Consider the following 17,500-nt stretch of genomic DNA (forward strand, 5'->3'; position numbering starts at 1 on the left):
CCCCCCCCCCCCCCCCCCCCCCCCCCCCCCAGCTATTGCAGTGTCACTCAAAATCAAATTTATTAATTGCCAAGTCCTACTCAAAGTTTGATGATATTCCATCAAGTCATACTTGAGTTATCACGTAATTGTTCAAAACTGAAGGAGTAGTTCGCGACGCAAGATCCCCCCCCCCCCTTTGTTTGTCATAATATGCCATTACCATGGCAATGCACTTTCTGCCACTGTCATCAACTTCTGCCAACACGCTGATTCCTATATACTTCGTTTGGCAGGGGTATAATAATGACTAGACCTTGAAACTAGTAAATGGAAGCTACCAAAACTGAAAGCTGGGGATCCCTGGAACTTAGTTTCTTGGAACACAATATTCTGATTTTATATAAATTATATGCACACTTCTAATACATGCTATACCAGTTTCCTGCCCTTTAAAATGACAACAAAATTACAACTTTTCTCAACCCTTTGCCTAAAGATGCACTTAAACATAAACACAAAGAAGCTTACCTGGTAATGGTTCCCCTTGTTTGATTGCTGCAGAGAAATACTGCTTGCACTGCTTGCTTCCCTGCTTTGACCAGCGGTTGTACCTTCGGGCTGTAATGACATAACATATAAGCCTTATATACTTCTACGCTTCAGACATGTTTCACAGTTTGTCACATGTTGTGCCTACATCTATGAAAGATGTTTGAAAAGAAGAAAAATACTTTAAAACGCACAACACTCCGGTTGCAGCTTGCATGACTACCCTCCCCTGAATTTGCTTTATCTCATGAAACATAACCACAGCATCGGGACACCTACATGTACCAATTTATTTATGGGCAAAAGATACTGTAATTTAAACAGGGTGATTAATGTTTTGCAAACCTCAAATCCCCATCTCATATGATGTGGCAAAAATAAAAAAAAAAAAAAAAAAAAAGAGCCCAGTAGACTAGATGCTCACCTGAATTTCGCAACCTCCCCATAGTGCCCCAAGGGGGAAAAAAAAGTTTGTAAATTTGCTCAGGGGCCTATAGTGTGTCTGCTCATCAACACCCAAGGCAAACATTTGTGCCAAATTTCACTAGAATTGTTCAAAAACTGAGGAAGTAGTTCACGACACAAGATTCGACCGACCGCGCGACCGCCCAACCGACTGCACGCTGATTCCAGTATACCCCCTTCAAACAAAACGGATGGCAAAATCTCACTTGAGCATTCTGCTCACATGGGCTAAAAAATATGGAATAAATCAATCAACAAGCTGTATGCATGCGCACAGGTAGTTAGAGCCCATGTGTCCCTCCAACTTTTAAATGTCTAGGCCAAATACACCTTTACCATTACTCTCGCAGTTGCTAGATTCAAATTGTATCCATATCACACAATCTTTCAGTATTTACAATGGTTGCTGGGAAAACTTCTCATTATGGTCAGCTATAAACTTTTCCCATACAGTGTTGCGTTCCTGAGCAGATCCAATTAGTTTTACACCAATATTTGTCATATAAATGCATGAATCTACTACTTTTTTTTTTTCTTCATGAATCTCCATTGTATCATATGCTGAAACCTTTATGAACTGATTCATTCTACAAGAACCAAGTTTTGAACTCATGCCTATGATTCTCAACAATACAATACAACTATGAATTCAGCACATGTGATAGTTGAACTGCAGAGTTAATGGGAACAACTCCCTGTTTAATATCAAAGCAACAATGTGCAAAAAAAAAAACACTTCGCTTTCATATTACCTGAAGACCTATCCCCAGAGGTCAATGTTGTAGTAGAGCAGCCATCCTTTGAGGTCGCTGGTGTAGTTGAGCTGCCATCCTCAGAGGTCACTGTTAGAGTTGAGTTGCCATGCTCAGAGTTCACCCGTGCTGTAGAGCAGCCATCCTTTGAGGTCGCTGGTGTAGTTGAGCTGCCATCCTCAGAGGTCACCGTTAGAGTTGAGTCGTCATGTTTAGAGTTCACCCGTGCTGTAGAGCAGCCATCCTTTGAGGTCGCTGGTGCACTTGAGCAGCCATCGTCATCAGACGCTTCAGATTCTTTGCGTGCCCTCATTCCTATGGGAAGGGAAAGACATATAAAATGCGAACATCAATAATTTGCATACACGATATAACAACAGTCAATATAAGAGAGAGAGAGCATAAACAAATTAACAAATTTGTAATAGTGCAATCAAACAAATACAAAATAAATATATACCAAACACAAAGAGTTTATGAAATAAATAAATAGTAAATATCACTTGATGAACATTTTTGTTTTCTGCGTTAGGTTTGCTTCAGATTTGGGAATATGAAATGGTGCAAGTTTTTTCCATCAATATTTTGCAATTGTTTTCATATAAATGTACAATTGGGTGTATCATTTACTGGTTGTTTTGTTGCTCGATGTTATTATCCTATATGCTATCCCAATTCAAAATTATATCAGCTCTTATTTCTATTACTACTGCCTCGCTGTTATAAATCTGAACTCGAGATAATCATAAATTTGCTGTACATATAATATGGTACATTGAACCAATGCAAAATTTGTATAAATGTTTACCTACCTCCTATATCTATATGATGGAGATGACTCCCTACTCGGGTGATTTCTTGGATGGCAAGTGGGGTCTGGTAGATTGTTTGATTGATTGTAGAGGAGTGTCCCATATGCCGGTAAAATAGTTCCAAGTCAGCATCAGGCAAGTCGAGGGATGCGTAAATTGTAGACACTCTGTGCCTGTTCTTGGTGGCATTCACCGTAACGTTGGACGAAAGGCTGATGTTGTCTGAGACATTCTTTAGAGCATGCCACCCTCCAACATGGTCATGAGACATTTGAGTACAAGCGAATATGTACTTATTATCAGGTCTTATTCCTGCTGTATGCCGGATTTCCTGATCACATAGAAGTTGCACAGGTTTCACAGTGTCTCTTGGGAACAGGACTGGAACCAAGCGATTAGTGCCCTTCCCAGTCTGGTAGCATATCTTGAGCTGAGATAAAAGTTCCTGATGGGCTGGATTTTTAACTTCATGAATCTTGTCTTTCTGCATCCATACACCCTCTTCTGCATCTCTCCATTCTTCGGTTGTAAGCCTGCTGGGTTCTCCACCACGCCTTGCATTCCACAATGTCAATCGCGAGCAAGTCAGATCTCGTAACTCTACAAATGTGTGAGAATCCCAAACCAGGAACTCATCAGAGATGATTTCTGTGACTTTCTTTTGAGTGTATGTCTTCAATGCTTCAATGTCAGCCTCAAGCGGGAGCTCTGCAGGCTTCCTCAAACGCACTTGGCGATTCTTTTGGATTTCGTAGTGTGCATCCCCAAAAATCAAATTCTGGTTCAAGTCAAGAATCTCTACGAACTTGTCAATCTCAGATGCATCTTCATCTAGCCTGGATACAAGAAAACTAGCTTTAGTGATTTTGCTAGCTTTTTTCAGCACAAAGTACAAGCAGAGTTTCAGTCCTGGCTTTAGTTTGCCTTCAGTTTCATCATAAGTGAGCGTCTGGATTGCCTCTGTCAAAGATTCGAAGTGCTCTCTACTGAACATGTCTCCAGCATGTCCCATTGTGAGATCTGCAGTCCCATGAACCTCGTGTTTCTTCTTAAACTCAGTGTATAAGGTGGCAAGTCTTCTCATATCAGCCATAACTGATTTTCTTACTTCAAGTTTCTTGTCTTTTTTGGATCTGTGTTTAGTCCACAGTCGATGTCCAACATTAACTATCACTTTGTCCGTTCTACACGTATTCCCAACGTCATCATTCTGGAATCTACTAAGTATGTCAGTGACAAAGTCTGGGTGTTTTTGATACACTGGATCTTTCCCTTCCATGAGGTTTACTGGTACTCCTTCAGATGGAGTGCATATATCACCTTGGCAAACTTTCCTGTGATGCCAGAAGAAATGTGAGCTGTAAAAGCCCTTGCAGTTACTGCACATTTTAAGGTTGTCATCATTCCCTGATTTTGGTAACTTTTCTCTTTCATAAATGGGGTTGTCATCTTTCATACGTTCTCTATTTACTTGGTATATGCCTTCCTTCCTGAACTTTGAGAACACCTTGTCTCTCTCCCGCTTTGGCAGCTGCATGGCAGATTTCACCTGCTCCTTATCCTTATGTACCAAACAAATGTGTCTCGAGAGCTTTTCACCACAAGCTTTGTTGCAGAAAGGGCATGGCCTTGATGGCTTCTTGTACCTTGTTTTCTTGTCCTCGTGTTTGTGTGTCGTTTCCATATTATCATTGGTTTTCTGATGTGGCAATTCTGGCCCTGAAAATGATCCTGGAAGGCACTGTTTATAAATCTTTGTAGGTTTTTCATCTGGTGTAGATATAACAGAAGATGGTCTCTTGCGCACTTGAACATTTCTTGGATGAATCTCAAGAGTTGCCTCATCATCACTGCTGTATTCCTCGTTGCTACCCTCCTCTGGTCGATATGTTGGATCAAGGTCAGATTCATCACTGTCAAAATGATTTTGGAGTTCACTTGATGATTTAGATAGGTTAGGGTAGATGAACCTTCTTGGGCGTGTGTACTGCTCTTCCTCATCTGAGGAACAACTTGATGGAGATACACAGTTTTGTGGATGCTCAGATTGTTCTAATCCTTTGAACTCTCCTTCGACTGGTTGGTGTCCTTGTGTCTCTCCTTGTTGGAGTCCTGGAGTCCCTCTTTCTTGTTGGTGGACCTGTGTCTCTCCTTCTTGTTGGTGGAAATGTATGTCTCCTCCTTGTTGGTGTCCTATAGTCCCTCTTTCTTGTTCGTGTCCTTGTGTCTGTCCTTCTTGCTGATTAATCTGCATCTCTCCTTCTTGTTGGTGTCCTAGAGTCCCTCTTTCTTGTTGTGTCTCCCTGTGCTGGTGGATTTGTGTTCCTCTTTCTTGTTGATGCCCTAGAGTCCCTATCTCTTGTTGGTTGACTTGTGTCTCTCTTTCATGTTGGTGGCCCTCTGTCTCTCCTTCTTGCTGGTGGACATGTGTATCTCCTCCTTGTTGGTGGACATGTGTCTCTCCTTGTTGGTGGACATGTGTATCTCCTCCTTGTTGGTGTCCTAGAGTCTCTCTTTCTTGTTGATGGACTTGTGTCTCCCCTTGTTGGTGGATTTGTGTTCCTCTTTCTTGTTGGTGGTCCTCTGTCACTCCTTTTTGGTGGACTTGTGTCTCTCCTTGTTGATGGATTTGTGTTCCTCTTTCTTGTTGGTGGTCCTCTGTCACTCCTTTTTGGTGGACATGTGTATCTCCTCCTTGTTGGTGTCCTAGAGTCTCTCCTTCTTGTTGGTGGACCTGTGTCTTTCCTCGTTGGTATATATGTATGTCTTCTCCTTGTTGGTGTCCTAGAGTCCTTCTTTCTTGTTCATGTCCTTGTGTCTGTCCTTCTTGCTGGTGGCCCTCTGTCTCTCCTTCTTGTTGGTGGACCTCCATCTCTCCTTCTTGTTGGTGTCCTAGAATCTCTCTTTCATGTAGGTGGCCCTCTGTCTCTCCTTCTTGTTGGTGGACCTCCATCTCTCCTTCTTTTTGGTGTCCTAGAGTCTCTCTTTCATGTAGGTGGCCCTCTGTCTCTCCTTCTTGTTGGTGGACCTCCATCTCTCCTTCTTGTTGGTGTCCTAGAGTCTCTCTTTCATGTAGGTGGCCCTCTGTCTCTCCTTCTTGTTGGTGTCCTAGAATCTCTCTTTCATGTAGGTGGCCCTCTGTCTCTCCTTCTTGTTGGTGGACCTCCATCTCTCCTTCTTGTTGGTGTCCTAGAGTTTCTCTTTCATGTAGGTGGCCCTCTGTCTCTCTTTCATGTTGGTGGACCTCCATCTCTCCTTCTTGTTGGTGTCCTAGAATCTCCTTTCATGTAGGTGGCCCTCTGTCTCTCCTTCTTGTTGGTGGACCTCCATCTCTCCTTCTTGTTGGTGTCCTAGAGTCTCTCTTTCATGTAGGTGGCCCTCTGTCTCTCCTTCTTGTTGGTGGACCTCCATCTCTCCTTCTTGTTGGTGTCCTAGAGTCTCTCTTTCATGTAGGTGGCCCTCTGTCTCTCCTTCTTGTTGGTGGACCTCCATCTCTCCTTCTTGTTGGTGTCCTAGAGTCTCTCTTTCATGTAGGTGGCCCTCTGTCTCTCCTTCTTGTTGGTGGTCCTCCATCTCTCCTCCTTGTTGGTGTCCTAGAGTCTCTCTTTCATGTAGGTGGCCCTCTGTCTCTCCTTCTTGTTGGTGGACCTCCATCTCTCCTCCTTGTTGGTGTCCTAGAGTCTCTCTTTCATGTAGGTGGCCCTCTGTCTCTCCTTCTTGTTGGTGGACCTCCATCTCTCCTCCTTGTTGGTGTCCTAGAGTCTCTCTTTCATGTAGGTGGCCCTCTGTCTCTCCTTCTTGTTGGTGGACCTCCATCTCTCCTTCTTGTTGGTGTCCTAGAGTCTCTCTTTCATGTAGGTGGCCCTCTGTCTCTCCTTCTTGTTGGTGGACATGTGTATCTCCTCCTTGTTGGTGGATTTGTGTTCCTCGTTCTTGTTGGTGGTCCTCTGTCTCTTCTTGTTGGTGGTCCTCTGTCTCTCCTTGTTGGTGGATGTATGTCTTCTCCTTGTTGGTGCCCTAGAGTCCCTCTTTCTTGTTCATGTCCTTGTGTCTGTCCTTCTTGCTGGTGAACCTGCATCTCTCCTTCTTGTTGTTGTCCTAGAGTCCCTCTTTCCTGTTGGTGGACTTGTGTCTCTCCTTCTTCTTCTTCCCTTTGAACTTGTCCTCTGAAATGCTGAGGGGAAAAATAATTAGAAATTAGATGAATAAAGCCAAATAATGAGTAGAAACTTGTCCAAAATGTAATCAGTTTAGCTATATCACATGGGGCAATTTTTAGTATTAGAGGTAAAGAATTGAATCTCACATACATGACTTGTATTGCTTTGTCTATCATGGGTTACAAGCAAAAACATGAAAAGGTAAAATTTGACTTTTATCACATCTGATAATAATCTTGTAATTTCCATCATACTCTAAATTTATCAAAATTAATTTTACCTTTTTCTTCCACGGCAGTTCTCGAACTCCATAATTGTACAGAACTTCGGTCCCTTTAGATATGTTCTTTGTAGCAATTATCCACATGTGTGGATGTGACTTCATATCTAGTATCTTCATTCGGGCGTTCTCCTCCCTCCCTTGTCCATGATTCACGAGGCGGCCGAGTCTATCCCCAAAAGCACACTCATCAGTTGCATCAAGACTGTATTCCAAAGAAAAGTGTACAATATTGTATGTCATTCAACTAGATGAATGTTCGACTGCGCGCAGTCGAAAATGATGCCTCCACTATTGCGCGATTTACATATTAAGCCCAATTACATAACGTGATCACAAGCTCTTATTGCATATATAATGAGCCCTGTGACCTTTGACCTCATAACCCAAAAATCGAATTAGTTCATCATTGGCCCCTTAAGGTACATACATGGGCCAAGTTTGGTGAGAATCCGTCAATCGGTTCTTGAGATAACACGACCACAAGCTATTTATTGCCCTATGACCTTTGACCGCATGACCCCCAAATCCAGCTTTAGTGAGGATGGGATGAACCATCCAAAAGTAATATGTAGATTTAACATCTTATGTACAAATTTAACATTTTGTACACAAAGTCTGAGTGACCTTTGACCACACTAAAATGTATAGGCCTCCCTAGCTAATGCATCTACCATTCAAATTTGGTAATGATAGGACGAACCATCCAAAAGTAATAGGTAGTACACATACGGATGGACAGTGCCCGTTTCATAATCTCCTAATAGGAATAAAACGTGCAAACTTACCAGTAGCTTTGTCCTTGATGCTTAAAAAAAAAACGAAAACCAGATGATTCCTCCTCCTCACGTTGGTTGCCTTCTTGGGCAGATATAAGTTGGCCTGGGTACTCCAACAAAAACTCCCCTTTTGAGATGTCTCTTTGTGCCACTATCCCTCTTCCTGTAAGAAAAATTACAGTAAGACATCATTACACCAACATTATGGTACCTCTAAACAACGATAGTTGATTGTTGACGTCACAGCTGAAAGTCATCTTCAACAAAATATTGATTTGCAATTTATTTCGTGCAATTTACTTTCAGGCGCACATCTAGACATTGTCCCTATATACTCTATATGTAGTAAATAAGGATGTCCAGCTCAACTCAATTTGTTTTGTTTCTCACTGTTTTCATTTTGGACACCCTCCAAGAGTTGGGTTTGCAGGTTCTGTACATTGTAGAGTTTGAGGAAGTAAGGATTACAAAAAGTATCCAAGAAGTGTGTCTGATTTTCTTATGCCAGATTCACTATTCTATTTCTTTTATGTTGAGATGGAAATGGCAGGAATTTATATGTTTCCAAAAATCACAGTGCCAATTTGATCAGTACAATTAATTTTGTCAGAATATCTTGACAATGTGTACTCGGACAGACGGTGTGAGTTGCCATTGACACCAATATATGTTATTCGATCATACCGGTGTTTACACAATGCCATGTTCCAAACAGTAAAAAAATGATGTATGTAAATATGCCTGGTCAATCTTCGGGATAAAATTGGCGGCGCACAACATGCCATCGAACAGCGCCTTCTAGAACACCAGGTATACATGTACATCCCTTTATGTTATCGTGGTAAGAAGAAATATGGACGGACAGACGGATAACCTAAAAACAGAATGCCTCCGGCACCACTTCATGTCGGAGGCATAAAACAAAAGAACTTGAGTTGAAATGAATGTGCAAAATATGCAAATTATGTTGTTAAGTTATGTTTCTGCTGTGACATCAATCAAATATTGTTGGACAGTATACGACCTAAACTTGTAGCAGCCCCATGAAACTTAATTATGAATTAAAAATGATGTTGCTTACCTTTGTTCTCAAACAGCTTGACAATGAAGTGAGGAGGGTCCTTTTCTTTCTCTGTGTATTGTGCTGCTACCTCAAGGGGGTTGGGTTTTCCAACACCACAATGTCTTCTTCTGGTCAGCATGTCTAAAAGGGTTAGAGAAAAATAGAAAATGAAGACAAGGCCTATATAAACCAAGAATTATAACAGCATTTAATAGGAAAAACTACAGATGGTATTCATCAAATTTAGTAGGGTTACACCGCTATGGAAGAAGGGATTACATTCCAGTAAGGGAAGTATCAAGTTCCAAAAAGGGGTCCATTATCTATTTTAGTGTATGTCACCATCACCACAAGTGGCCTAATTGGGAATGATGAAATTGGGGGATTGACAATAACTATTTGGCCGCTAGAGGGCGTTAAATTAAATGAATTAAATGCTTGTTTCTGATTGGTTGACGTGCGCTGTTGGCTCAGCGGGTCCAGCTTCAGGTTGTGCTACCTACTTCCGGTCTTTTACGCCGAAATCCTACAGAATTCAATTTTTGCCGGCTAATTTGATCATTTCATCCGCAACGGAACCCCATACTCACAAAAAACACTTATTTAAACTGATTTAAATCAATGTTTAAATCACTTTTCGATAGCGTTTTAGAACCGTTCGTTATAATGACGCATCATGATTTTGGCTGATTTCAATAGGAAAGCTATTCACTCGTGCCTGTCCTGGAAGTAGGCAGCACAACCAAAGTAATATAGCGCCGCTATCGGAGAATATCTTACAGCTCTTGTCGATCTCTCGAATTGGTCTTGGATACAAAATTTTGAATACCCAGTGAAACTTACCAGTGACTCTTTCCTTGATCTTGATGCTTGAAAAAAAAAGCCCTAGCCCTGCAACCGCGACTCCTCACATCGCTCGTCTTCTTGGGCAAGTAGTTGCTGCAGGAAAATAAAAACATGTACATATTTTTCATATTGTGTCAGAAAAATTGTGTTAAAAAAGACTATTTGACCCTACAATGTAGATACACGCACCCGCTATCTCTTGCGATAGCGGTGCACCTACAAAGCTTCCTCTAGAACTTAATTTCCCTGTCTTATTTTTGTTTCTCAATGGAATTGTCATAGATCCAGTCTTGCATGGTCTACAATCCAATGAAAAAATCAGGAAAATTATTTTGACAACCCAAAAAGCATGCAAAGTTTCTGCAGATACTGCATGTTCATCGTTGGGTGTTTCGCGAGCAGTTCAACGCAGAACCCTATGCCAACAACACAAATAAACAGAAATTTGTTTTGTTATAGAGGTCTAGGGTAAATCGTTGTAATCAGCATTTTTTGACATGTGGTTCTATATTCGCTGTCGAAGTTGGAATGCGCAGTGCGTGGCCACGCACGCGCACAGTACACATTCGCATATAATCCAACAGCACTTGATTGCCCTGCGTTAAGCATTTGTTTGAGCGGTTGCTATCGAAATGTACAAGCCGGGACCGGGGTCGTTACATAGGCTTCGACAGTGAATAGGAATTAAGCTTCATGCTTTGTACATGTAGGTGCAAGCAATAGCGGGTGCGTGTATCTAGGTTGACCCACAACAATGCAAAACAAAAAAGTTTGACCTTGCAATGATTCCAATGTCAAAATTACCGCTAAGACCAGAAAGATGCACAAGATATTATATTAAATATCGAAGCAAGACTGATCATATCAATCATCCACTTTGACTATTCTATTTTGACACACAGTGACAATTAATAATTTTGACATGGATTTTTACATTTCATTCAAATTGGCAACAATTTTTTTTTTTACCGCGCCTGGCATATTGGCATTCAAAATCCATGAATGTCACCCATTACTATATGATACAAAATCCCCCAAAATGAACAAATGATAATTTATATGGGTTTGAACTCAATTATTACCTTTATGTAATACCTAATTTCAAATTCTTTGACGTCAATTGAAAGTTTTCCACCTCCAAAATACATGATTCGATTGATAAATCCCAATGTACTCGCATATATTGGTGACACGGGTATGTGCCGCTACAAAGACCCCCTTTTTCAGAGCCAATTTTTTAATGAGGGCCGCTCGGCCAGGCCGGGCCGGTTGCCGCTCTCAAGGGTTACAAAATTATTTCCCCCCTTCTCTCTTGCCGCTATACGGCAAACTCCCAGTTCCCAAACCATATGGCATCCGAACAGTGCGGGCCGGATTTTTGCCCAGAACAGCCAATGCATGAGCGCTGTACATAGCCGCTGAGCGGCGCTCATAGACACATACATGTACACACGCAACAAGCGCGGTCAATTCATGACATGATGGTCGAATTCTGACCCAGACAAGAGTTCCATATTTATACCCCCTACTAAAACATGAGAAAAGAACTTGATAATAATTTATTTGATTTTTTTGGATGTTGAACTTGAAGAATAACACAATGTGTTATGTAATATTTAATGTTGTATCCATTAATGTTAAAGCTATTTCGTCCAGTATTTCTGTCCTAGCGTTAGGGTTAGGGCAACGCGGACTCAGGTGGACTTCCAGTAATTTAAAATTCTATCATAGTCTAGACATAGGTCTAGTCTAACTAAGTAGATTCTATCAGTCGTTAATTTTTTTCAGCGGGGGGGGGGGGGGGGGGGGGGGGGGGGGGTGGGAGATCTAGATCTAGGAGTAGACCTACTAGGACTAGACTCTATATGGAACTCTTGCCATGACCCGTTCTCAAGACCCTATTTTTCACTCAACTTGTTGCCCCCTAGGCTATAGCAAGGCTAAGCCCTATCCTTTACTCAGGGGAGGGCCAATTAGCCCTAGACTCTACTAAACTAGCTGAGTAGACCCTACTAGCTTAATTTGAGCTGACTGCGGCCAGGGGCGTCGCCAAAGGGGGGGGGGGGTGGGTGTGGGGGGTGCGAAATTGCGCTGCCGTCGGGAAAACAAAGAAAAGGGGGAGGGGAAAAAAGAGAGGGAAAGGGAAAGAAAAGAAAGAAAGAAAAGGAAAAGAAAGGAAAAGAAAGGAAAGAAAGGAAAAGAAAGGAAAAAAGGAGAGGAAAGGAAAGAGAAGAGAAAAAAGAAAAAGAGGGAAGAGAGGAAAGAAAAGAAAAGAGAAAAGAAAGAAAAGGAGAAAAGGAAGAAAAAAAAGAGAAAAAGGAAACAAGGGGAGGTAAGAGCCTGAGAGAGGGGGAGGGGGGGTTGGGTGGAGTCGTCTCGTCGAGGGAGCAAGAAAGACACGCATAAATAAATTGCTGTGTCGGGTCAGCCGTGTCGGTATTCTTGCTCGATCCTCGGGTACTATATAAATGCAGGAATTTGAAGTCGGCGAGATGTATAATGTCGGTTGGCCGACAATTTTTTTTCCCCCTACTAACTGTGACGACATCGAGAGAGACTACAACTATAATACTTGTACTTTCTAGAAGTTTGACTTTCCTATAATATCAGCTAAAGAAATCAGAGGTTTAAAAGTTTCGGGTAAACTAAATTCAAACAAGGATTAGAGTCAAGAACGGTACAAGAATCGTCCTTTTTCTCTAAAATGTTAATGACACGTCAAAGCTTTCGCGCTTCGCGCGGAACATTATTTAGATAAGAATTAAGAGTCGAGAACGGTACGACGAATCGTCTACTTTCTCTATATTGTGATGAAATGCCAAAAAGAAAACGTCAAAACTTCCGCAAGCGCGGGCGGGGGAAAAACTGAATTCAGACAAGGATTAGGAGTCAAGAACGGTACAACGAATCGTCCTTTTTTTCTAATATGTTAATGAAACGCTAAAGCTTTCGCGCTACGCGCGGGAGGGGGAAACTTCATTCAGACAAGGATTAAGAGTCGAGAACGTTACGACGAATCGTCTTCTATCTCTAATAGTTTAATAAAACGTCAAAGCTTCCGCGCTTTGCGCGATTGGGGGAAACTGAATTCAGACAATTAAGGATTAAGAGTCAAGAATACTACACTGAATCGTCTGCTTTCTATAATAATTTAATGAAACGTGAAATTTTCCACGCTTTGCGTGGAAGGGTGGAATCTTCATTCAGACATGGATTAAGAGTCGAGAACGTTACGACGAATCGTCTTCTATCTCTAATAGTTTAATAAAACGTCAAAACTTCCGCGCGGGAGGGGGTAAACTGAATTCAGACAAAGATTAGGAGTCAAGAACGGTACAACGAATCGTCCTTTTTCTCTAATATGTTAATGAAACTCCAAAGCTTTCGCGCGAAGCGCGATAGAGGAAATCTGGATGCGGACAATTAGGGCTGATTAAGAATCGAAAACGGTACAACGAATTGTCTTCATTGTCTAATAATAAATACTACAAATTTAATGAAACGTCTAAGCTTCCGCGTTTCGCGCGATTGGGGGAAACTGAATTCAGACAATTAAGGATTAAGAGTCAAGAATACTACACTGAATCGTCTGCTTTCTATAATAATTTAATGAAACATGAAATTTTCCGCGCTTCGCGTGGAAGGGTGGAATCTTCATTCAGATAAGGATTAAGAGACGAGAACAGTACCAAGAATCGCTTTCTCTCATAATTTAATGAAACGTCAGAGCTTCCGCGCTTCGCGCGATTGGGGGAAACTGAATTCATACAAGGGTTTAGAGTCGAGAGCAGTACAACGAATCGTCTTCTTTCTCTCATAATTTAATAAAACGTCAAAGCTTCCACGCTTCGCGCGATTGGGGGAAACCGATTTCAGACAATTAAGGATTAAGATTCGAGAATACTACACAGAAGCGTCTGCTTTCTATAATAATTCAATGAAACGTCAAAGCTTCCGCGCTTCGCGCGGAAGGGTGGAATCTATAAAGTCAGATAAGGATTAAGAGTCGAGAACACTACAACTAATCGTCTGCTTCTCTCATAATTCAATGAAACGTCAAAGCTTCGCGCGGGAGGGCCCTTTGCGCGCTCTTTAAGTGATTCGCTTCTCACTACCCCCTCCCCCTAAAATAGGATCCAAACTAGATCTACATGTACGCGCCTGCATTTAAATATATAGTCTAGATCTAGCTATGATACTGACTAAGTTAACGAAATAATTCTTATATTTATGTCAAGGAAAATGACAATTTGCGCATACGCAAGTAGATCTAGATCTACTAGTCTATAGATCTAGATTCTAGATAGACTAGACCTAGATCTAGATCTAGATCTAGTTCATAGAAAAAATAATTTAGCCTTCGGCCCCGGGTTGATACTACTACTAGTATTGATAGGGTTAAATTTGTAGACACAGGGACATTATTACATTTTGTCGGTAATTGGTGGCTAGTTTTGTCGGTAATCGGTGGTCTCTAACTTAACACCCCCCCCCCCCCCCCCCACTGAAAAAGGTCTAGCGACGCCCCTGACTGCGGCACACCCCCAACAACAAATAATTTGAGTAGACTCTACCCACCCCCGCCCCGGATAGATCTAGGCGGTACTACTACTAGCCTAGATCTAGTAGTAGATCTAACTTAGATCTAGACCTAGGTCTAGATGATACATACTAATAGTATAGTAGAGTCTAGTACTCTAGATCAGCTAGATCTAGATATAGAGTCTAGACCCCTACTAGATCTAGATTTTACTAGTAGTCTACTAGACTCTTCTACTTCTAGATTCTAACTGTTAGACCTCTAAATTGGAGAATTTTTTTTTGCCAAGCCAAGGCCCAAGACGTACTAGATCTAGTATGAGTACACAGGGTCGACTCTCTAGAAGATCTATGCTTTGCTGGAGTGGATCTAGTCTAGACTCTAGTCTAGACTTTTCTACTCTAAAGTCAATTGGCTACCACTCTCATGAGTGTCTCAGCCCCATATATGCAGGACTAGTAGTACGGTAATAGAAGTAGTCTATGAATATGATTAACAGAAAAGAATAAAATATCCATATAGAGGTCTAGGCCTACCTGAAGTTCAGACAACCGTCCCGACTTGCATGCTGCTATAGCCTGCATACCGTACCGTACCGGCGCGGGAAGCTTGGGCGGCAACGCCTGGGCTACATTCGTGGAGGTCCTAGTAACATCTTGATCTGCTGTGTAGCGGTGTAGTTAGGAGACACCTTTTGCTATATATTACGGTGCAAGGGAGACAATTTTATCGGCAAATATATGTATATATTACTGCGCATGTGCGAAGATCGCGATATCGCATTGGAATAAACTACCTTAAAAAAGAGGGTGCTTTTCACACCATAACGGATATATATTTTTCTTTAAAAAATAATGAGCAAGATGCACATTATTACGTTGTTAGAATCACATCTGATCTTAGAAATGAATATCCCACACATATACGATTGAGAAAGCGAGATATATCCCATAAACTTTGTGTCTCTCAAATGCACTGTTATATCAACGCCGAGTATACACCCCCATATTTGAAAGGGTTTCTATTTTAAGTTGATGTACCCTTGTATCAAATGGACGGTGCGAACATTGAGCTACAATGTTAACATGAATATTCATGAAGCATTTTGGACACCGTTCCTTGTAAAACTGCATGTTGAAACGTAAAGGAGACACGAAAATGTCTCCCTAATCTGGGTGTCTCCTATAAGTAGGTATAATAACACCGGAATGTCTCCCAAATGTCAGATCTTTATATATATATATATATATATATATATATATATATATATATAAGAAGAAGAATAGATTCATGTTTTTATATCTCCAATAGTTTTTTATGCTGTTTTAGCCGGTCACGATTTTTTGATGTAAATTTCGTCTTTATCAAGCGATCATGACAAGAATGAATATTGATAGTACGTATTTATAAAATATGAAGAAGAGATCCATGCTGTTATAGATCCAATAGTTTTGTATGTGTTTTTTGTTGTTGTTAGGTCATGAATATTTGATGTACATTACGTCTTTATCATCATGACAAAAATAAATATTGAAATGTTTATGTATATAGATGTGTATGATAGGTTTTTCAATGTAGATGTTTCCATTAGCCAACTAATGATGTACCTAGAATAAATTCATCCTCTGCCGTGAGTGAGAGGACTCGAATATCTGGCAATTTAGGTCGTTGCAATCGCAAAGATTTAAAATTAGAATGCGATTAGTATAATTTCGCTGCCGGGCACTCTAATATTTATGTATCATGTGCATGACTTCGTACTCCATTTTTTAGTTTGTTACGTTTCTGTATGATGATGTGCTGCTGAATTCTTTCGATCTTTAGAAGTTTTAACAATTGATTCGACAAAATCATAGATCCTTTTCAAATACTGATTTACTGCATTTAATGTTATTTTACTGAATGAAGATCCCTTGTTGTCGAGGGAACCTTTTTATTCTTTATTTGGTCAGACGTGCCAGCATACATTAGACAATAAATCGTTTTTTGGAAGGAAATTATTACACATGTAACCTATATTGCATTAACTATTACAAGTAAAGCATTTTACGACTGCTATAATGTATTTCCATTAGCGCCATCTTTCGGTAAATGCTCTTTGCCCAGTGAAACAGAAAAGAAAAAAAATAAGAAAAGTATCCTTTGCGGAAATATGTAAATATGGGAAAAATTAGCTCGCCTATCAAAAGAAAGTCAAGGACAGACGAACTGCTTGAATGAAAGTTGAGTTAGGAGCACCTGTATAGGAGCAAAGGGTATTGGATTCGATCACATGATCTTCGGATCAACGGACTTTACCGTCTTAGCCAACTTGGCTACTTACCGAGAGGTGAATTAATCATAATTGTACTCCAAACACATTATGAATTGGTAACACTCTCCTCCTATATCATTTTTGGTTCGGTTCGCATTTTTCCAAATACAATAACTATTCAACAAAGGACATATAAATGTAAGGTTTAATACAAACATACAATCAATCATATCTTCATGTCAAAATGTGATTTACATGTTTACATATAATAACGCACTTTATGTTTCTATCATACATTTAGAGTATTTCCCAATCTATCTTTAGAAAAAGTGCTGGAGACCGCATCCATAAGCGACCCTTGACTAGGATGTTGGCCTCAAACGAAAAGTCTTAAAGGTAAAGACCAGTTATGGTCAAGCGATTGCATTGTGAAAGAAACGTTGTGGAATTGGTCAAAATGATAAGAAATTTGGCCCATTCTTCATAAAGTTACAAGCACTATACACAGAAAGATGTATATGGGACTACCCTATATCTCTCACAAACCATGAGAGAAACAAATTTACCAAATATATAAATTAGTAGGCGGTTTCCCGGCAAATTTTTTATCATCATGTATTAGTCAAAACATATTCTTTCACATGATTGGTAATGAGAGCTCTAATTTCATTTTTTGAAATTGGGGCGTTTCCAATACTGGTCTTTACCTTTAACTTAACATTTAAAATGAATAAGTTTGTAAGTGCATTGTGCGCGCGCGCATTGTGTGTGTGTGTGTGTGTGTGTGTGTCTGTATCTGTTTATGGCTTCCAGTGTACGCGTAATTATCGAACATCACACGTACACTAGATGCAATAAAAAAACTCGTTATGAATAAATAAACGAAATATTTATGAAAACATCGCTTTTAAATGATGTTTTATAGAGAGCTCGTTTGTTTCATTACCCTGTTTTATCTCCTGCTCATATATTTCAAAGTGAAACGTCACGCAGCAACAAAAAAAGCTAGTGGTACGGG

General features: G+C 40.6%; 2 protein-coding genes across 6 annotated transcripts in view; both read right to left on the reverse strand.

The window, feature by feature from the left end:
* LOC105443899 overlaps positions 1-5,492 on the reverse strand; it is a 17,318-nt gene extending 11,826 nt beyond the window's left edge. The window contains exons 1-3 of one of the 2 annotated variants that reach the window (XM_030982733.1): positions 2,561-5,492; positions 1,749-2,063; positions 383-600 (exon numbers count right to left, since the gene is read on the reverse strand). In XM_030982733.1, coding sequence (XP_030838593.1) covers positions 485-600; positions 1,749-2,063; positions 2,561-5,432 — 3,303 coding nt within the window. In that variant the 5' untranslated portion in view covers positions 5,433-5,492 and the 3' untranslated portion in view covers positions 383-484. Of the gene's footprint in view, positions 1-382; positions 601-1,748; positions 2,064-2,560 lie in introns of those variants that run through there. The other variant, XM_030982732.1, reaches the window with a different exon arrangement.
* An 882-nt stretch (positions 5,493-6,374) lies between these two features.
* On the reverse strand, positions 6,375-15,057 carry LOC115922945 (histone-lysine N-methyltransferase PR-Set7-like). Of its 4 annotated transcripts, XM_030982734.1 has the most exons (6): positions 14,765-15,057; positions 9,686-9,781; positions 8,861-8,983; positions 7,789-7,942; positions 7,001-7,205; positions 6,375-6,734 (listed from the first exon to the last, which is right to left on the reverse strand). In XM_030982734.1, the coding sequence occupies exons 3-6, from the start codon at positions 8,979-8,981 to the stop codon at positions 6,411-6,413; spliced, it is 804 nt and encodes a 267-aa protein (XP_030838594.1). In that variant the 5' UTR covers positions 8,982-8,983; positions 9,686-9,781; positions 14,765-15,057; the 3' UTR covers positions 6,375-6,410. The 4 variants fall into 4 exon arrangements, with proteins under 4 accessions (XP_030838594.1, XP_030838597.1, XP_030838595.1 ...); XM_030982737.1 differs by lacking the exon at positions 7,001-7,205; XM_030982735.1 differs by lacking the exon at positions 14,765-15,057 and having other exon boundaries at positions 9,686-9,841.
* Between the last annotated feature and the right edge of the window lie 2,443 nt (positions 15,058-17,500).

This window comes from Strongylocentrotus purpuratus, unplaced genomic scaffold, assembly GCF_000002235.5.
Source record: "Strongylocentrotus purpuratus isolate Spur 01 unplaced genomic scaffold, Spur_5.0 spur5_scaffold_13, whole genome shotgun sequence".
Taxonomy (NCBI): Eukaryota; Metazoa; Echinodermata; class Echinoidea; order Camarodonta; family Strongylocentrotidae; genus Strongylocentrotus; species Strongylocentrotus purpuratus.

Bases quoted from the DNA above. Each gene is read 5' to 3' on its own strand.
- LOC115922945 (XM_030982734.1), bottom strand. From the start codon at position 8,981: ATGCTGACCAGAAGAAGACATTGTGGTGTTGGAAAACCCAACCCCCTT. The intron at 7,943-8,860 runs GTAAGCAACATC...TTTTTCTTACAG, and splicing joins CAAGCTGTTTGAGAACAAAG to GAAGAGGGATAGTGGCACAA. The intron at 6,735-7,000 runs GTAAAATTAATT...TTTTCCCCTCAG, and splicing joins AACTGCCGTGGAAGAAAAAG to CATTTCAGAGGACAAGTTCA.